This window comes from Salvia splendens, unplaced genomic scaffold (assembly GCF_004379255.2).
Source record: "Salvia splendens isolate huo1 unplaced genomic scaffold, SspV2 ctg186, whole genome shotgun sequence".
Classification (NCBI taxonomy): Eukaryota; Viridiplantae; Streptophyta; class Magnoliopsida; order Lamiales; family Lamiaceae; genus Salvia; species Salvia splendens.
Window position 1 is genome coordinate 7,963 of NW_024598825.1, and position 12,370 is coordinate 20,332.

General features: G+C 37.5%; 1 protein-coding gene and 1 pseudogene across 1 annotated transcript; one reads left to right on the forward strand and one right to left on the reverse strand.

Moving 5' to 3' along the window:
* Window positions 1–1,535: 1,535 nt before the first annotated feature.
* LOC121789251 (PHD finger protein ALFIN-LIKE 9-like) lies at window positions 1,536–5,996 on the forward strand. The gene is made up of 5 exons (XM_042187751.1): window positions 1,536–1,797; window positions 1,990–2,022; window positions 2,770–2,998; window positions 3,680–3,770; window positions 5,703–5,996. The coding sequence occupies exons 1-5, from the start codon at window positions 1,701–1,703 to the stop codon at window positions 5,994–5,996; spliced, it is 744 nt and encodes a 247-aa protein (XP_042043685.1). The 5' UTR covers window positions 1,536–1,700.
* Window positions 5,997–7,320: 1,324 nt separating this feature from the next.
* LOC121789252 lies at window positions 7,321–11,484 on the reverse strand (annotated as a pseudogene).
* Window positions 11,485–12,370: the final 886 nt, after the last annotated feature.

The window sequence follows — 12,370 nt, forward strand, 5'->3', positions numbered from 1 at the left end:
CTTGTTTGGACCTAATCGTAGTGCATCAATATATTCATTTGTTTAGAGAAAAAAAACTTAAATTCGGTGTTTGTTGTATTACTATTATCTTTGGAGCATTTGTTAGAGCATCCGCAGCAGTGAGTGGACACCCGTCCGTCCGTCCGTGCCAGCGGCGCGGCACCGCCTGCTCGCCACTGCGCTCTTGCCGCTGGTGCGGCGCTGCTCGATGCATCGAGCACGTCCGTGCCAGCTAGCAGCCGATGTGACGCGTTTTGATTGGTCAACGGCATTTCCGTTGGAAATTCATTTTTTTTAAATAAAAAATAATACCAAAGATTTAAAAAATAATTCAGATTCTTAAAAATATGGCTGTTTTTTACCGTTTTTCTGAATTTTTTTTTTGATTTTTTTATTCCCAAAATCATCTATAAATATACACATTTATCATCAATTTTTCACATCTTCTATTCATATTGTTTCATCTATTCATATTTTTTCATACAACTTATCTACATCTTCCTCTCTCACTCAAACTCTCAAATGGATTTCACCAATCTCATTGCGGAAGCGGAGCGCGAAGAACAAGAATATTATGAACAATATTGTGCCGCCTATGAAGCCTATGTCACCGCGAATACCCCCGCCCCTCCTCCTCGACCAACTAGATCAACTCGAAACAAGGAACACAATGTGCGATACTCGAGTCCACATTGAGCTACAAGAAGACCTAATCAAACACATTTGGGCGAAATTCGACCACGAGTAGTGGTTTTTTTAATTTTATGAATTTAATTATGTACTTTTTAATTTTTAGGATTTTAATTATGTAAATTTTAATTTTTTTTGTAATTTGTAATAGTATTCCGGATATTTTTAATGCATTTTAATTATGTGGAAATGTTTTTATTTAAATTGAATAATAGAATGGTGGGACCCTTGAGCTTGTCCTTGCGGAAGAGCACAGATGTGAGTGTTGTGCTCTTGCCTAAGAGGAGGGAGTAAAAGTGGGTCCGGGCCCACATCCGTGCTCGTTGGCAAGAGCACGGATGGGAATGCTCTTTGTTAGGACATGCCGGTGCACGTATTTATAGTTAGAGCTATCAAACTATGAGGTTGAATCCTGACATATACTCCCCCGTCCTATTTTAAATGGGGTATTTCTAGCGGTGAGATTTTATTTAGTGTTGTTTTGTGAGTTAAGCGGAGAAAATAAAGTAAGAGAGAAAAAGCAGAGATAGTGATCTTTCTATTTTTAAATAATAGTATTTCCATATTAACGTTTGTGGAAATGGTTATGTAACAAAATGTTATTAATATTGTACTAGTTGAAAAAACTGAGATGGAATTGACAAGATGAAAAATTGAGATACAATCATGGAATTGATAAATGTCACTGACATAATTGATTCGTATTCATTTTCAGGACATTTTAAAGCTCATTTTCTATTTTTTAAAATAAGACTGTTTTATAGTACACAATACACTAAATAAAAGTTGAATAATTTCATAATTGAAAATTAATGGAAGTTTAAATTTGGGAAAAGTGCGAATTGGCGTGAGGTTGATAGAGTGGATTTCAATTTTGGTGCCAAATCAGTAAAGATAATGTCTCCCTCTCTTTTTTATTTAAAACCATAACCGACTCTTCTCTCTCTCTCTCCTTCCTTCCTTCAACCCTCCAATTCTTCAAACCATAACTAACAAACACTTCAGCTGTGATGGACGGATTTGGGCCCGACTATCCTCGCACGGTGTGGGAGGTTTTTGGAGATTACAATGGTAGACGCATGGCCTTGATCAAAGCTCTCACCATTGGTAACTCTCTCTCTCCATCCTTTCTTTTTTTGATAAAAAAAGTTCACTATAATGCTCGTGTAATTTGATTTTCTTTATTCTTCTTGGAGTTAGGGTTCCTGTTTCTTGATTGTTGTGCATTCTGCTAAATTTGTTTTTATTTCTTTTTCTTCCTCCGTTTATTTATCTATCTATTCATTTTCTCTTTTTCAGATGCTAAGGAATTCATCCGACAGTGTGATCCTGGTGAGTTAGGTTAAAGTTTGTTTTAGTTTATCTATTTGCTTGATTTTTCGATCAGTTATATTACTCTTTAGAAAATTTTGGCACTTGTTCATATAAGAAAATTTTGGCATGTGTTATTTGATACTACTAAAGTCGCTTTATAGTATCATTATGGAGTTATCTGTTGCAATTTTGGGGTTCTTTGATTGTTGCAATTTTGGGGTTCTTTGATTGTTGCAATTTTGGGGTTCTTTAATTGTATAGTATACTATACTATATACTTCAGCAGCATATAAATTAAACGTACTGATATTCCTGCTGACTGCTGCGGACTTAATCTTAGGATTCTTACATAGGAACGTGCAACTTGTTGACGAGGTATCTTTGATGTCCTATACCCGTTGTTGATGCTACGCCAAATTGTTTTCATATATCTATATATGGTGTGGGGTGGAACTTTTATGAATATGCTTTGTCTGCTCATGGATATCATATGTATACAGTATTACCCTTTGTATTGTTGTGTGGCAGTCATGCATGAAGATCTGACCATTAAATTTCTAGGCAACCCAAGAAGCAAAGTTGTTAGTGCAATTTTTTTCTTATATCCACTGCTATACATTTATCACCAACTTATATATGGGTCTTAGTCTGTAGTGAAGGATATTACTGTTTATTGCTATAATCAGCCGCTATTTAATCATTCGATAAACGAAAATTCTACCCATTAATGACGCTGCTTTTGTCAAATTAACGGACATTTTGCAGATAAGGCAAATCTGTGTCTTTTTGGATTACCCAATGGGCAATGGAAAATAGATCTGCCTCCTGAGAAGGTGCCTCCAGACCTTCCAGAACCTGCTTTAGGTATAAACTTTGCCAGAGATGGAATGCAAGAAAAGGACTGGTTAGCTTATGTTGCCATCCACAGTGATGCATGGCTACTTTCTCTTGCCTCCTACTTTGGTGCCAGATGTTATTTTGATAAAACTGACAGGTAGTGATTTTGTAAATTGTGAAGTTATTTGAATATTCATTCGCTTTAACTTTTTTTTATTTACTGTAAATCACTCCCTTATTCGTTTCCTTAAAATTCCATCTTATTGATCCCTGTTGGGGGTGGGGGATCTAAAGAAGGCTGAGAATTATAGAATTATAATGTTCTATTCTATTTGGAGTGATATCTAAAGAACAACTACATATAGTTTTGATTTATCGATGTAGATCAGGTGATCTCCCTTCCATATTGTGCAAAATTAAGATATAATTGTCCCAAATCCTTTGTTAATGTGTGCTTACTTTCTATCTAGTCTTTTGCTAATCTCCCATGTATTCAAGCATGATAATGCTAACCTTAAGTTAGCACTTTATAGTTGCCTATATGTTTCGAATAAGCTTTCCAACCCCGTGAGAAAAAGTAATAAGAATGCCATCAGACTTATGGTCCTAGTATTTTATGCTGAAGTTTCATTACCTAAACAAAGTTTTGGCTTGGTTGCCAACCCCTTTAATTTATTGTTCCTTACTACTAAAGATGAGCATATTGCAGTATAAAGTTAGTACTATTGTATCTTCTGGGATCTACCCGCTAAATTTAGGTAAAGGCCATTTATACCTTTACTTAATTTCTTTGAACCTGCGATTACTGCTAGCTTCATTCTGTTTGTGTTGGATGCAGGAAATGTCTATTCGATATGATAAATGATCTCCCAACCGTTTTAGAAGTTGTGATACAATATGCAAAACATAAGCAGCAAGCAATATCACTGGTAAATGAAATCATCATATCTTTTTCTATTTATATCTTGGGTAATCATCATATCTTTTTCTATTGATATCTTGGGTCTTGCATCACTAAAACACTAATCCTATTCTATTATTTTGGAAGACATAAGTTATGAGTACATTTATACGAGTTTTAAAAATAAGGCTTTTGTGTTACACTCTGCTCATTCATAATGGGCTATATTTTGTCCAGTATAAAAAAATGTGAGCTATAAGCTATCAAAGAGATCTTCCACTTGCCTTGTGACCAAAGATATATTTTTCACATGATTATAACTGTCCATTCTTGTCTTCACTTTATTTTGGGAAATCATTATGTTACTTCCTCCTCCGTCCCATAAATTTTGTCACACTTTGACCGGACATGGGTTTTAGGAAATGTAATGGAAAGTGAGTTGAAAGAGTTAGTGGAATGTGGGTCCTATTTTTATATATTAGTTTTATACTAATAAAAATGTGAGTGGGAATGAGTTAGTGGAATATGGGTAAATGAAATGTGATAAATTTTGTGGGATGGACAGAAATGGAAAAATGTGACAAACTGGGAGTATTAAGGTAGAAGTAGTGATGAATAAAGCTCACCTCTTTTGTCACCCTTCCTCCTGGTCCTTCTAGTAGGCAGAATTTGAAGTTCTTTACCCAGTTTGGTCCCTCATCCTAAATATTGAAGTTACCATGTCCGGGAAGTTTAAACTGTAGCCTGATGGTTGTAATATACATACTAATAAACATATCATTTCATGATCTAACCAGCTAAATTACATAACCTATAGGTTTGAGGCTGAGCTATATCCTGAATAAATATTTGAATTTATATAGCACATTGTTATGCACTTGAACCAAAACATGAGATAACATGCATCATCAGTGGGCATGAGTTCTAGTGTCATAACTCATCTCACTAAAATGTCTGCAAATTTTATCAATTAGTCTTGCTTTCAATCTGCTAAGGCAGGACCAAGCTGTTTGCTTTACATGCTGTTCTGGCTGGTTGATGTTAAAAAACAATTGATTTTCTATTGAGGTAACAAAAGAAAATCTGGAAATTTGATGATGCTATGATGGCTAATAGTTTAAGAATTGTTAGCATGTTTCTTTTTTTCAAAGGAAAGAAAGAATATCCCCTTGTTTTACATGATGGTTATGATGAGTTTGCTGTGCCCATGTTCATCTATAAGTTTGTACACAACACTCTCTGACTACAGAATCCAAAACTAGCGTGCATCCATTAGTTGAATTAAGACGCATCATAGTCACTGGACGATTTGCATGTTCTATAGAAGTTCTGCACTCTAACATGGATGAGGAAAAAAAACGAAGAAAACCATGAATTTTCCGTACGTAACATATTCACTGTGCCAAATGTAACATCTTTGTGAGGGTGAGATGTGATGCTGCTGACACTAAAACTATTACTCTCTGTGTGACTCCATCTATGAATAATAGTTCCATTTTTTTCATTTAGTCCCTGTCTATTTACGGAAACTTTCTAACTGTTTATTACCCTAGTATATCTACTGACTATGGAAACTTTCTAACGCTACTTCAACCACCAGCTCTTTCTCTCTAATAGTTTACCAATTGTGCATTAAAACTCGTGTCGTCCACTTTGGGGACTATTTTACATGGACGGAGGGTATTAAATTAAAGCTTAGGAGTTATTTCACTAATCATTAGGTAGTCGTTTTGGGATTTGACTGTGTTGTATTAATGACTTCATATACTGGCAGGTGGGTGATACAATGTATCAACAGTACATCCATGTTATGAATCTTGTGGTTATTTTCATGATCAATTCATTTTCCAAACTTCATGGATCCTCTTTTATTCATACAACTTCAGTCGCTGTGCTTTATTTCCTCTTCTGAAGCTATAAAAGTGATTTTTTTTTTTACTTTCGTTTCTGTAATTTACAGGAGAGAATGTCAGGGCCCCAGCAAATGATGAGGCCAAGTATGAGGGATCGAATGAAGAGGACGAGGGATCGGATGAAGAGGATGAGGGATCGGACGAAGAGGATGAAGACGGATATGAGGAAACCACCTTGTGCGGATCATGTGGTGAATATTACACCTCCGATGAATTCTGGATTACCTGTGACCTATGCCAGATATGGTTCCATGGGAGGTGCGTCAATATCACATTTGCTGAGGCGGAGCACATTACTCAGTTCAAATGTCCAACTGTACGACAAGAGAGCCCGGCCTTGACGCCCGTCTTCCAATGCTAGTATAATTGGTCTTGGTTGTGTATGGGTTTAGCTTTTACCGTTCATTGCATAGCTTACTTTTAATAATCCTCTCTTAGCTACATATTTCAGTTAACCAGTAACATCTACAGTTGGAGATGTTATGCAGAAATTGAGAGAGATTCTACATTTGTTTTCTGCACATGTCTTCTAGAATCATAGTACTATATATATATGCTTTCACATTAACAGCCACAAAAAGGAAGGATGCAGAAATAGACATCCGAGACATGAAAATTGGGATATAAGCGAACGCATCATGTTCAAGAGAGAACGGAGATGAAGAGGTTAGAGGCAGCCTTACAAGGAGACGCAACTAAATCTGTTTGTTTTGACATGTTCCAACTAGGAATGGCAATTCTTCGGAATTCAGTGGCATCTAATTAAAGGGGAAAAAAGTAAAGTGGTACAATTTTAAACTCAAACCAACAGTTCTCTTCTCTTTTTGACATAGAGTCGCATGGGGTTTATACAGCTGTTCTCTTCTCTTTCAACAATTTTATGTTTCCAACTATATGACTGGTTGTACTTACAGTGACAAGCTGACAACTCATAAGGAAAATTGTTAGGAGTAAAAGGCTGTCGCTCGTCTAAATCAAGCACGAGAGGTGCTCGATCTTATAAACTCACTCACACAATCTGCTTGAATAAAATGCACCAAGGGATTACCCAACAAATCTGGAATGAAACTCTCGAATAATTATGAAGAAGGATTACATAACATGAATGGAAAGAAAAGAAAACAAAAATATAAATCCTCCGCAGAGGCCTACGGCACGCACAGCTACTGCCGTCCTAAACTGATCTCACTTCCAAGATGATTTCTCTCTCCTAAGAATCTCAATATTTATAGACGATTAATGCAGCTAAACAAATCAAATAACAAGCTTAACAAGATTGCCTATATCTTCTCCCATATCTTCTCTTGAACAAACTAACCAATCAGCTAGATTTGTGGAGCTATCCTGCTGGCACTCACTTGGCTAGACTATCCGTATCAAAAATCCAGGTAACTTACAAGAGAGGAGAGATGAGAAGAACTCAATTATGACGTTGAGCCAAAAAATGGAACTGCACAACTTGCCTGTTCAGATAATTAAAAGAGGCATGCATACAGCTAGAGAGTGTTGGCTGTTGAGCAGTTCACCAGTTCCACATAATTGCAGAGTTCCAGAATATATGAAAGAGGCACTGCATTCTCCATGGCACCTTAAAATTGAATCTTATGTTATGGTGTAAATGGCCTTTACAGCAATGCTAATCAATGTGTTACACTAAGTCAGGAATTTCGAAATGAGACGTTTAAGCCCGTCTCGATTTTGGCTATTTCATGTATTCACAGGATAATTTTTACACTGCCTTGTTCATAATAAATAAAACAAGTTAAGTTAAATGCAAACTTGGATAAACTAACCACACTACCACAGTCTAACCTACTTTTCCATATTAGTATCACGTGCACGATACATTTTAGCTAAAATCTATCTAAACATGTGAAAGATACTGCACCTTTATCTGAATGCTAGCGCAGTCTGATAGTCTCGTTGGGAAGTATAACATTAGGATTGCGAATATGTGGATTGAGTGCAGCAAGGTCCTTCCACTTTGCACCTGTTCCATGGACACGAGAAGAGATGCTCCATAGTGTATCTCCAGGCTGCACTGTTGTAGTAGATGAGGAAGAAGCAGGGCTTGAATTCTTTACAACAGCCTTTGACTTCATTAGTGGATGCTTGTTCTTCTTCCCCATTCCGTTTCCAAGCAACCAACGGGACCCAGACTGTTGTTGATTTTGGGAACCCCATAACTTCTTTTTACCCTGTTCCATTTTCAAACCTGCAACATGCACCTCGTTGATTTTATATTGAGGAATCAGCTCTTCTTCACGATTTATGCTTTCTGTTTGCGTTCCAGTAATGTTCTCATTTGTCGCAGTCCTCGACTCCTTTTCCTCTTCACTAGAGTTCCTTGCTAGAGGAACTGTTCTATAGATTTTAGGCCTCGGTGGGACAAACACTCTCTCCACTTGTATAAGAGCGAGCATTGGATTTCCCACAGGCTCATAGTTCCGCAACGGATCATGCAGCTGTACCATCAGTGCAACAGTGAAAATATTGCCCAACAAACCATACTTCCTACCTCTGCCTCGTCTCTTCTCCCCCTTTGATTTTCCACGAAACAAATCCAAAGAAGTAGCACGATGAGCTGCTAGCAATCTAGAGGTCCGCTCGGTGACAAGATCATCATCATCAATTTCACCAGAATCAAGTTTCATCCATTCATCAAGTGTAAGAGAAAGACTCATCAATCCGTCAACATTGTCACATTTGTCTTTAATATCCAGCAATTGCAATCCACCAGCCCCATCAAGTCCTATGGTTCCACTGATATCAACGCTCTTTCCCTTCAGGGCTGAAAGTTCACCAAAAGATTGTGTGCTAATATTTGAAGGCGCATCCTCATCTGTCATACCAGATTGTACTCTCAAGCCCTCAATAGAAAGAGCTTCAATCTTATCCATTGCAGATGGAGCGAGATCCTCTAAAGACACGTACTCTGTATCAGCACCCAGCAATGTAGAACCACACTTACCTAACCCTGGGCCAGAGGATGTTCCTTCACCACTCTTTTCCCCATTACATATATTTTGCATAATTTCAAATTCATCTTTAGATAAACCTTGCCTGTAACAGGAATGCATGTATCAATTAAACTATAAAGGAATCAAAACTTCTCAGGAAAACGAAATCACAAAAATGGCATATACTAATGCACATGCAGTAACTACAGACCTCTCCAAACCGGGTGCAGCTTCCCATGCTATTTGTTGAATTGTCTTGCCAGTTATATCTTCCAAAGGCATCAATTTGTTTGCTTGCATGGATAGCTTCTCAATTCCCATAGCAGCCAGACCCTGAAGTATGTCCATTACGCCAGACCCCATTTCTGCAGGGACAACCACTGGACTAGATGCCTGCATTATTAAGCTCCCTCCACCTTTTGCATTCCTGAAAAGGGCGGGATTCATTGAGCGCAAAAACCCTCCATTTTTAGTTTGCAGAAAGGGACCCAAACCTTCTGAAACAAGCTGCTGATCAAGATCCTTTGGAGGTAAGCCAACTGGGTTACGAAACCCATCAGATTTACTAGATGGAGAATGTTGAAATGCCTTCTCATTCATGCCCCAGTCACGCATTAAAGCTTCAGTTTCCAAATCCTCTAACCTTGAGGCTCTTCTACTGGATACATTTGACTCCATCTGAGATGTCTCCCGGAAATCTTCCAGTATTGATGACTGATAGAAGTCATTAGACATAGCTTCCCAGACAGACCCTGTTGGAACATCACTGACACTCTCCATTGGATCATCCTCAATATCAAAGTTGAGTATACCCCCATTGGCAAGAGCATCCCTCTCAAATTCCCTTAGAAGGCGTTCTCTTGGAGTCAGGCTCACTTGTAGAGCTCAAAAATGGACTGGACTCTACATTCAGCATTTTTAAGAAATCATTGGCTACTGAGTCAGTAATATCATCCATGTTAGGTGGTTTCTCCTTTAAGAAACTGTCTTCAAATGGAGCTTCACTTTCATCCTCCTGAGAATCTAGTTCCTCATTCATTAAATCCGAAGCGTAACTCAGTGCCATCTCCAGTTCTTTCATTAGTGATTCTTTGGACAGCACAGCATTCTCTTTCTTTGAAGAACTGCATGTTCTTATTGACTGCTCGTGCTTTCGGTAAACAGTGTCATTGGCGGAGGGATGAAGGATATCCTCCTTATTGAGGGTTACCTCCACAATGCCATCAGTTTCCGTAACCTCTCCAGAAGCCAGAACAACTTTACAAAGATCCTCTTCTGATCTCATGTGCTCCCTAGTGAACTCTTCTATCCCCTTCTCTGTGACAGCAAACTCACCAGTTTCCCACTGAGTTTCAGTATTTTTCTCATCAGCATCAGGAGGTTTAAATGAATTCACTTTACAGGAGTGAAGATGTGATGGAAATGGATCTGTGTCTAACTTATTTTCAACTGAAGCATTTGGCATCTCTTCATCCAGTTTCTGATAAAGTTCATTGACTGATTGATACAGTTCTGAAGTTGGCATCGGCAAGATTTCATGAAGCTCCTTTATATCTTCTTCAGACTGCTTTAAGGTATCCAGAGTAGCAGGAAGACTCCCCACTCTACGAAGGATTAGATCATTCTTGAGATGAGACTGATCCACAAAAGATTCTGTCATCGCCCTATTCTCTCGTAGGTTCAGGATGCCAGGAGTATTGTTTTTGCTTGAAGGTGCCCTATTATTTCCTACTACAATGTAGCCAAAACTGACATTCATTGTTGCACCTCCTGCTTTACCTGATAGCCTGAAACTAGTCGCCCACTTCCCTGAGCTCTTTTCATCTTCCAATTCCTCTAATGTTAGAGGTAGCAATCTTGTCAAATCTATATGACGCTTCCCCAAATCAAGCTCAGGGGCATTGTAAACAGAAGCATACAACAAGTAATTTTTTGCCTCATACTTGGCCAAATTCTTAGTAGTGCCCCTGGAAACATTTACAGAACAAGAATGAATAAGCTCCTCCTCAAAATTAGCTACCCCTTCATGAACTATATTCGGGGATGTCATCAGCTCACCATCCTGCCTCTTCCAATGCACAACGAGACAAACATCATCAAATAGGCTTGGTAGACCCTCAATCGAATGGACTAGGAGTGAGAAATGACAACTGAACCTTCGGTTTCGACCAGAGGTCCATGCCTTTAGGCCTTTCCAACTCCAAATTGAAGGCTTCTTTCTTTCTCCTTAGCTTTCTCCGCCTTGATTTTATGCTCGGGCATAGGCGATTCTCTAACAGCCTCCGATCTATAAGCATCCGACGAGCTAGAAAGCCTATGCTGTTGTCTATCCGCAAACAAGGCTTTGCTTATGAGTTCAAGGTCATTTGCGAATCTTCCAGTTTGTGAAACCTCATCAATTTTCTTTCTGCCATCTGCTTTCGACAACATTGTCTCCTCACAACCTGAAATTAAGAAGGCGATTTTGAAGATTATGAACCTATTTTCAACACTGACATAAATCCATGATTGCATCCGCAATACAATCCGTTGAAAAAATAGGATAAAACATGAGAAAAAATCAAAATTCCCTAATTCAGATCGAAAAATGTATGTTGAGTAAGGAAATATATTAATGAAGTCGAGCGCATGAATTAATTCATAGGTTTCATTTCATCGTCAACGGATAAACGCATAAGTTACGAAAAGCATATCCCTCAACTTATTCCGCTTTTCACTACCAAAAAACATGAAGAGCGAAAGCAAATCAGAAGAGAATTGAGGAATCTTACCTCTTGCAGCTGAAGAAATTTGGGAGCCAAATCCAGCGCTCTCTCTCTCTCTCTCTCTCTCTCTCTCCCTCTCCCCTCTCTATTTTGGCGTGAGCATGCTCGATTCAAAGTTGAAATTATACGACAGCTTAGTGATTTTTCAAATTAAATATAAATATATCAAAATTATATTTATGGAATAATCCAACTAGAAAATATTATGATAAACGATTGGTGCTTCGTAGGTAGATAACAGTATGATTTTAAGTTTAGTTAATAGTACTATTAAATATCTTACTAATTTAATTTATTCATTGACAAAATTATTCATTTTCTGTCAATTACTGCCAATTAGTAGTACTATATTATTTTGAAATTGGAACAAAGAAAAGTTATATACTACTCCCTCCGTCCCAATTTAATTGTCACTCTTTTTCATTTCGGGTTCATCCTAACTTAATTGTCACACTTCATTTTTACTATAAAAATAGTAAATACGTCACACATTCCACTAACCCACTCCACTCACATTTTATTATAAAATCAATATAAAAACGTGGGTCATATGCCACTAACTTTTCCAACAAACTTTTCTTTACATATCTTAAAATCCGTGTTCACTCCAAGAATGACAATTAAGTTGGGACGAAGAGAGTACTATATTATTTTGAAATTAGAACAAAGAAAAGTTATTTTCCATTTATCAATATCATAGTGTGAGAAACATCACTCAAATATGGGGATTTTTTGAAAATCAAGTTCAAATTTCGTACCATAAACTATCATTGCTCTATTTGAAGTGATGGAGAATACATAATTTAATCACTCAAAAAAAAAAAGAGTATACATAATTAAAAAAATATATAATTAAGCCACAAATGAAATTAATAGGAGTAAGAAATAAAGCGCAAATTTTTATCGTGTGGATAAGTGGTAGGAGTATTAATAATTGAAGTAGGTAGGAATTGACTGTCAGCTTAGGATGACCAAGCTATTCTATTAGTG

What these genes read in the sequence shown, in the direction of transcription:
- LOC121789251 (XM_042187751.1), top strand. Translation starts at nt 1,701, where the DNA reads ATGGACGGATTTGGGCCCGACTATCCTCGCACGGTGTGGGAGGTTTTT. An exon ending in GATCAAAGCTCTCACCATTG is followed by an intron (nt 1,798 to 1,989) that starts GTAACTCTCTCT and finishes TCTCTTTTTCAG; the next exon opens with ATGCTAAGGAATTCATCCGA. An exon ending in AGCAGCAAGCAATATCACTG is followed by an intron (nt 3,771 to 5,702) that starts GTAAATGAAATC and finishes TGTAATTTACAG; the next exon opens with GAGAGAATGTCAGGGCCCCA.